This window comes from Empidonax traillii, unplaced genomic scaffold (genome assembly GCF_003031625.1).
Source record: "Empidonax traillii isolate 1590-97213 ecotype Southwest subspecies unplaced genomic scaffold, ASM303162v1 scaffold48:size2401408, whole genome shotgun sequence".
Taxonomy (NCBI): domain Eukaryota; kingdom Metazoa; phylum Chordata; class Aves; order Passeriformes; family Tyrannidae; genus Empidonax; species Empidonax traillii.
The window spans coordinates 128,765-137,572 of NW_020955241.1; the positions used below are offsets into that span (position 1 = coordinate 128,765).

The window sequence follows — 8,808 nt, forward strand, 5'->3', positions numbered from 1 at the left end:
GTTTTGTGTGAGTATTTATTATACGTTGACAGATGTGAGTGCCAGATAGTCACTGCTGCTTTTCCCTTGTATTTACTCATTCTAATTCACAGCTGCAAACAGACACGTGACCATTCAAGGATAATGGCCAGTCTGAATGTAGAGAATATGCCATGCTACCTACTAATTGGGGCTTTCTTCACAGTACAAGACATTGTGCAGTTTACTTATAGCTTGTGTAATTTCCCAAGTCTTTCATAAAGCTAAAATTTGCAGTAGTTGCAGAAGCAGTATTGGCTTATTGCTCTTAACAGGTGTAGAATGCTGTTCAATAAGTAGCAATGCCTTACAGAAAATGAGAGCGCTTTTAATAAAAAAAGATTTGCTTTACTTTGTAAAGTAACAGCTGCCACAGGATAATGGACTTGCACAACTGTCTCTGTGGAGGCCCCCAGTGTTCTGGATATATTCCATTTGTAGTTCTGTCTTTGGTGGCAGTTGTAGCTAAACTGTCTAAATAGGGTCACATATGCCCTCCAGAGTTCCTTCAGTTTGCAGAAACTCTACACTCAGAAGCTCAGAAGAACTATGTCCTATGGCAGTCCTTTTTTATGTATGAATAGAAATACTGGAACTGAGAAACCAGAACCAATACCCACTTCATCCGGAACAAGTGTGCCCCAACTTGGGTTAATGTGTTGCTTTGCAGATGGATGAAGGGAAAACAACACAGCATTAGTTTTGATCATATAATGTATACTTGATGAACTGTCACATAAAACATATTTTCAGCTTAGCTTATTATTTATAAATTTCAAAGCAGAATTCCCAGCATCACCTAGTTTGATTTTTAGCTGTTATGTTTTGATACAATAAAGGCAAAATTTTAAAACATTGATATTATGTGTATTTTACCAATAGATACAGAGCGTGGCCTTTTTTTCCTTCTGAGGCTACTGTGAATAAATTGTGAGTTGCATGTGTGAATTGTCCCAACAATCCCTGGAGATTACCAGATGCAAAATCGAGATCCAGAATGTGATTTCCATTGTGTCATGCTGTGCATTCTGTTAATGATAATTTGTTGCATGTATAAAACCCTTACAGTAGGATATCAATGCCGACAGCTGAGGGAGCACCAATAGGTAATGAAATGTTTTCCAACAGTGTAACAATAAGCTCAGAACATCAGTACTCTAACAGTTTGTCATCCTAGCAAGAGAGAAATTGAAAGAAAATAGAGGAAATGGTTTTTCACATATTTATAAGGAACTTATCCTTAATAGAGAAGAATTTGTCAATGTATTCTTTTGACAGTGAGCACTGAAGGGAGAAGTCAACCACTCAGAACTGAATGAGAAACAAGTAGTCAGAGGAACAACCTCTGAAAGACCTTCAAAAGTGAGGAAGGATGAGAAGGGAGTGACGTAAGCAAAGAGATGGGATAACTCAGGTGTTTTTTGATGACTCGATTTTCTCTGTGGTGGGTGAAGTGGTGGTGCTTATTTATCACATAGGCCAGAAGGTGGTGTTGTTCTCAAACAAATTTGATTTCCAATAGTTTTTCAAACACAGATGGTATGTAAATATAGTACGGCTACTTATAAGAAGTAATTTGTACTGACTGTCCCAAACTAAAAATAACCTGCCAAGAATGTGGCCATATTCCTTCTCATTATTTACTGGTATGCATTTGATACTGATTTTTGAAAAAACATTCTAGTATTAGAAAATACTTCCTTCTGACTGTTCTTACTGTAATTCCTTTCATTTAATGCTGCTGGACTTTTTTAATGAAATATTTACTGTTGAATATAGCAGTTTATGTCCTTTTGTCCCTAGCCCATTGAGTATAGAGGAGCTTGCAGTTAATGAATAACAAAACTCACAAACAGCTCTCTGAATGCGCTGCTCTATGTGCTCTGCTTCTCACACCATGCCAAACAAGTACTATTGACTGCCTAATTTATTACTTATCAGGCCCCACATTAGGAAGTTTGTTGCTTCTGTTGTTTTTTCACTAGGAGTCTTGCTGTGTTCAAAAATGCCATAGGCTTCCTGTGTGTGACTGACAAAACTAGTGTCAGTCAAAGCTGTGGACTTCTAGTCCTTATTTTGGCATGATCAGCCTGGCTGTTGTTCCTTTCTGAACAGTATACCTCAGCTTTAAACAACAGCAGGATCAACGGCTCTTGAGAACCAAACTGATGCATACCCTGCAGGAAAAACTCCTCCCAAAATTACCTTACAACTTTTGTACTGGATTCAGTGAGAATACAAGGTGTTAAGTATTTAAGCAGGTTTAGGCATTTGCTCTATTTAGTGCTTGTTCTGCTAGTATTACTTTTTTTTTTCTTTTTTTTCAGCATTGGATACAGAACTAATGATGGTTTTTCTTGTCAGATCAATCTGTCATACACCCTTCGTATAGTGAAAGTCAGTGAAATGAATGTCTGAAATCAGCTAAACCCATATTTTGTCTATTCAGATGGTACGTGCTCAGAAGTTCCTTTTAACTTGACTTCCCCTTGAAGCCTACTGGAACTGCTAAGCACTTCTGGAAGTCAGATCATTTCTTTATTTGCCCATTTATGGGTAAGCCCATCCATTTTAGAAAATTCTGAGGTTTATCTCCATTTCAGCTGTTGTGCAGATGAAATGATGCCTCATGATTCTGTAGCAACATCGTAAGAAGTTCATGACCTCTGATACCTTGAGGAACAAGCTTGATTAACTGTTAGTCTGTGAATAGTTATGTAGAAGCAGTGCCTAGAATTGCAGAATCAGCTTTTGACCCAACAAGTCTCTGTTGCAGTTTTACTCCCTAAAACGTTCAGCTCTTGTTGGTGCTGCTCTTCATGAGGTTTTTATGAGAATGTAAGGAGATGACATGCATTTTAATTAGCTTGAGGAGAATTACAGCTGCTCTTTCATCCTATTTTTAACTCAGATCATTTTCATTAACTAAAATACAGAGGAAAAGGCAAAAGCACCATATTGCTTTTTGTTGTGTGTTTTTTTTTTCCTACATAAATGTCGCTGGCAATGACAGATGCAAGAGATTTAACATGGATCCAGTCTTGGAGATTTTTCCAATTAGCGGGTGCTGCGCTTTTCCCCGTATAATGCTGCATGGAGGTGATTAGCCCTTGCATGTTCTTTGCTTGGCTGCTCTAGGGGCTTGTTTACACGTTTCCCATACTCTGAAGATGACAACACAGGAACAGGTCTTGCCATTTCCTGTGAAAATATAAAAGTCATCTTATAAGAAAATCACTGAATAGAAAACCTGGCAGTTTTCTAGTGCTAAATGTGCTGTGGCCAGGGTCAAAATAACTGACTGTACAGCTATACTGATGTATATTTATTTAGCAGTAATCTGCGCCCTTACTGTTCTATGTCTGCCCTTGGTTTTTATGTATATGAATAAACCATTAGTGTATCACTAGATGACATGATAATAAGATATGAAGCTGTGGACTGATAACTTTTTACACACAAACATACACACGTGATTACCATCTGATTACTGGCAAATTAAATGCTATGTTACTGAAAAGCACAGATTTTTATTTTTCTTGCGCACTGAGTTGCATGATTCATTTGAAAAATGGGAGACATTTGTTGGGGGGGGGACAATTGGTGTCCCCTGTTACAGGAACACCAACCCTGCTTGCACAATTCAGTGAAAGCACAGCATGAGAAAAATCAAAGCCTAAAGAAAAACTGAGCAACCATTAGTCCATGCAAGCTTTCCCTGAAGGAAATAAAGCATATACTACTTAAATTCTGCACAATGAAAGGTTTTACTATAAATGCTTGTAGCTGTAATAACTGAAATAACTGCAATGATTGGAAGTAGACTTGATGACAAATAACCTAAAAGAAGACTATTTTAAGCTTGTTCTTAGTTGCACTTTAAGTGACTGTGGAATCACTGTCTCCAATCTGCAGTTCCTTCCTCTGCTACAGCAATGGAGAGCTATGGAGTCAGAAGGGAAAAACAGCATTTGTTTGGTTTTCTTTCTCTAGCCAAAGGTCTCGGGTTTATCAGGCTGCTTCTATGTTTGTGCACTGGCTAACACAGTAAGCCTTGGTACCCAATGTGTTTATCTAGTCTTGTAATATAAATAGTATCTAAAAGGAAACTCAAAATGCAGATGCCACACCACCATTCAAGTGCAAACAAATTACTTCTTTGCTACAAAAGACACAAGTCTGAGCCAAATCAGAACTTGGGTCCTGCTAAGATGCACGTGGGAGCACAGATTGGAGGGGTCTCAGCAAGGCAGTCAACTGAGAGACTTTTCTGACATTTCCAGACTCATGAACAGAACCTGAGATTCTTGCAAAGATGCTATTAGCCCTATGTGGGGACGGAGGAACACACACAACGACCTCGCAATCAATAAGCGTGTTCGATTTATTATCTATAAGGCAGTCATTTTATAACATGTGTAATAAGCTCATACATATTGCAGAACCTAAGCTCAGGATTGGTTGGCCCCCAATATTGCTTACATACTGCTGAAGTTATGTCTGGAGTTTTAGTCCCTTTATCTTAGTACCAAATTTCCTTTTTAGACTTTCGGTTTCCCTCCCTGCTACATTCTCTCTGCCACATTCCCGTATTTGCTACATTCTCTGTTACTTCGACAACTTCCAAGGACACCATCCTTCAATTCCTCTTCTCTGTTAACCATTTTTGAGCCACACTATCCAGAGACCCCCCCTCCACACCTCCCCCGTTGTCTTTTAACAAGTTGAGATAGGCATGGGGGAACATGGTATCGAGGGATCGAGCAATACAGCGCTGAACACAAGCAAAAATGCAGGGCAAAAAAAATAACAAAAGCAGAACAAAAAAAACAACTGGCAGTAGCTGTTTAAGGGCGTCCTTTAACCACCCAGCAGCCCTAATTTTTTTTTTTTTTAGCTCCTAAAGAAACCTCAAGAGAAAAGCCTATTACAAAACAACCATTCATCCCCCAGTTCTCCTACCCACCTTACTCTATCCTATTAAACACTGTTCAGTACACCAACTTTTAATCCCACCAGAACAAAAATTAAGTCAAAAAGAGCGGCAGGCAAAATTAAGACTGTTTTCTCCCCTGCCCTAGTTGAGGATAAATGTTGAAAAATGAGAAATGACAACGTTTTTGTACCATCGAAAAAGACTTTGCTAGCAATACAGGGTTTACAGCACTAATCACAGGCAAGCAGTATGTAATTCCAATAGTTTGTGTTCCTTTTAAACAAATAAGAATTTTTGGGCATCCTCAGTAGCACAGCACTGACTGTGCACACTGGGATTTCATCTTTGTGGGTCTGGCATTCAGCGGATTTCAGATTTTCCAACAGTTGGCTGGGAAGCATCCTGCTACATGCCTTCTCAACGTGTAACTCTAGCACTGCTAACACTTGAAATCAGCAATGGCAGCCTTGTGCAAATGCTCCGCTGCAGTTACTGTGCTGCATGTAGCTAACCCGGGTATCTGTGACTATGCTCTTGAATTCCCTGTGTGCACCAAGGCTCTGCAGGAAATGAGGGGCTTACATGCAGCAGTTTTTTATGCTTTTTTCCACTTCAAGTAAAGCAGTGTACTGTGGTGGATTCAGCCTTTCTGCTTTTAGTGTTGTACTAGAAAGATGTTGATTGTGGTATTTTTATTTACTGTATTTTATAATATAGTTTTTATATAAAGTCTGTGAGGACCACAATGATAATTAAAGAGAAGGAGTTGAGTGCGTGACCTGCACTTAGTTATGGTTACATCCAGTGTTGGGTGTCATGACGTACAGCAGGATCTTGTAGCAATTAACAGGTGTGGGTTTGATGTGTCTCCATGCTAATTAAAGGACTGGATTAAGGGACACCTGTTCAGACAGAATGCCTTGTGTGCACTGCCCAGCAGAGCTGGTATGGATTCTGGCCCATTCTATCTTTAGGAAGAAAACTGGTAGGAAAGTGAGTTTTGTTGACACAAGAACTCAGTATAGAATCTAAATTTTACATTACTAAACCTTCTACACAAACTTCCCAGTTGGAGGTTGGGCTTGGTAGTGAGTGAGGGAAGTTGTCTTTGTTTTGTCCAAAAAAAAAAAAAATTAATTTCTAATTGGAGTAGTCATTTATATGCCTTTTGACCTCACAGAGGTTACAGTTGACAAATTGGCCTCACACAGATTTACTAGGCATGAGCAGGTGATGGTAATGGGCACTCCTGGGATTCCTTTGGGAGCATCTAATACTTCCTGCGCTGTCTGATGGAGTGGAAGGGTATTATGGCTATGCACTTGAGCTGAAATGTCTGCTATGATGGCTTCTAGTGAGATAAATCACAACTAGTGGCCTTTGTCACAAAATAACAACAATTTTATAACACAACAATTAGAGTAATTTTAACTTTTGTCTTTCTTTTCCTTCTTCCCTATCATATATAATCATTAAGGTATCCAGCCATCCCTAGCCTACCCATCACTTTACATCCCATAAGCCCACTGGGATTATGAGGCCAACAGCACACAGAGGCTACACTTCATTTGGTTTTTGACAGCCTCTCTGTGTGTGTGTGTATGTTTATATAAATATAATTATATATATGAACACTTGTGTATGTAAGTGCATTATTCAGACACTACATGGAAAACTACCTATGTATATATTTATGTATATATATTATAGTATTTCTGGTTTACAGGCAGCTGTGTAAAACCATGGCTGTATTTAGCTATTGGGCTGCACATCAAACCAAGATTCCGCTGGCCTTGAATACTTTGCCAATCCTTTTCCAGGCATGTCCATGGTGTTCTGACTGACCACTCCTTTGCACTAGCTCCCTATGAATTTCCTTCCTGCATGGCAATCAGGTGTAAGTTTCCATAACAAACTCACCAGCTTCAGAAGCTTGGACGCTCGCAGCAAATGCTGGTGTAGGGAGGATGGGTGTCAGAGGACAGCAGTGAAATCAGGCCCTCTGAATGCAGTCCTCTTGGGGAGAAAAGTTTTCAAGCATCACAGGAATAGCTGCAGGAGCACCTGAACTACAACTCTTGGGAGGCACAGACATTCAGAATTCTCCCTGAACTCTGTAACAGATCTGCCTCTTTCCCCATGCTTTAACTTGCATATGTCTTGTCACCTGGAAATCTTCAGGATGCTAAAGAACAAGAGCTAATTTGGATGTCTTCATGGGCTAATGCTCTCTTCTAAACCTCCAGGCTGCGCACAATGACGTCCTCCTTCCAATTCCTTTCTTACCATATAGGCTGCACTACACAGGGTAAAACAATGCCTATAGCCTCCAACCACATTAAAAAAAAAAATCAACTTTAACAAAGATAATTACGAATTTATCAAAGGATTACCTCCTCATTAATGTTGAGACCATGACCTTTTGCATGTTTTCTGTCACAGCGGGAAAGATACTTGTTGTAACCTTCTGGTATTCTAAAAATGGTGTCATAGGTGAAAACACGTTCTGCCTTGAGAAAAGGGGAAAAAATGGCTAATTCACAGCATTGCTTAACTTTACAGATTACAGAATATATGTAGTGAAATCAATACTTAAATGGTGCACGTATTGTATTAGATGATGACAACAGTTATATTACTGAGCTTATTAGCAAGTTTCGGCCATTCCTTTATAATAGTTTGCAAAATTACCTAATGACACATGATACCTTTTTTTAAGTCTGGTCATCTCTGAAATTTCCCTTGTGGCAATTTACCTCAATTTCCACATTCCCCTTGTCCCCCCCCCCCACTTGCCCACCCTCACCCCGGTCTGTTGTAACTTTTGGAAATTTACCTGCTTTATTTGCTTTGATTTTCTAAACTTATTACTCTTCTTCTTAAGTTCATGTATTTGTTAAATGAACTGGCACAATTATGTAAAAGCAAAACAGGCAGTTTCTAAATTTATTTGGAATGAAAAAGACAAAAGTATCCTGCAGCCTAATCATAATTTAATTTCTGATTAAAGCAGAATTTACAACAGTTCTGAAACATGCCATAGTGGTAAATCTGTGATCCAGTGGTATGCATGACATAGATATGTCATACATGAAAATATAGCACACCCCAAACCAGAATATAATTGTATAACTGTTGATATAGGTGTATCCAAATAAGCAACATAAAAGATCTGATCTGCTAACAAAGGCATTTGTGAAATTCAATCAAGAAGTTGTCATGAATGGAATCAAAGGAATTTCAAAATCAAAAAGAGTTTTCAAGGAAAAATCAAAATCCCCTACTGAAATATGCTGTCATATGTAAATGAGCTTCATGAAAAGGTCCATATTCAGTTAAACATCAATCCCTCACTGTCTTTGTGCATGGCTGACTAAAAAAATGATTCATTTTGTTGGGCTTTTTTCCCCCCCTAACATAGTGTGTCCAATTTAACCTTTGAAAAATTCATTTATTTTGAGTGCTACAATTTACAGTGCAATCCTTCAAAAAGAGTCAAGTTAGGGCAAGTCAAGAAGTCTGTAATTGTTCCATTAAAAGAAAACCATAGTTAAGAGGACTAGTAAGACACCGCTGTAATCACAGGCTTATTTGTAAAGATACCTCCATTACTTGGTTCTGCCAAGAGGAGGGATTGTTTGGTATTTAACCTACCTATCCCTTAATTTCCCAGAAACCATCGAGCCTCAGAGCTTTTCAGTGATGCTCAAGAGCATCCTGCACCTGATGTGTCACCTTCATGATTATTACTATTTCTTGTTTCATAGAATCATAGAATCATAGAATAGATTGGGTTGGAAAAGACCTCCAAGATCATCAAGTCCAACCCCTGATCCAACTCCAATTACTATATC

At 38.8% G+C, this 8,808-nt stretch overlaps 1 protein-coding gene across 3 annotated transcripts in view; it reads right to left on the reverse strand.

Moving 5' to 3' along the window:
- Positions 1-3,004: 3,004 nt before the first annotated feature.
- CUNH5orf49 (chromosome unknown C5orf49 homolog) overlaps positions 3,005-8,808 on the reverse strand; it is a 9,494-nt gene continuing 3,690 nt past the window's right edge. Inside the window, exons 2-4 of one of the 3 annotated variants that reach the window (XR_003570657.1) lie at positions 7,348-7,464; positions 7,122-7,253; positions 3,118-3,219 (exon numbers count right to left, since the gene is read on the reverse strand). Coding sequence is in view for 2 of the 3 variants with exons in the window: in XM_027878946.1 (XP_027734747.1) it covers positions 3,076-3,219; positions 7,348-7,464 (261 nt within the window). In the remaining variant the exon portion in view is untranslated. Of the gene's footprint in view, positions 3,220-7,121; positions 7,254-7,347; positions 7,465-8,808 lie in introns of all 3 variants that reach the window. The other 2 variants (XM_027878947.1, XM_027878946.1) reach the window with 2 other exon arrangements.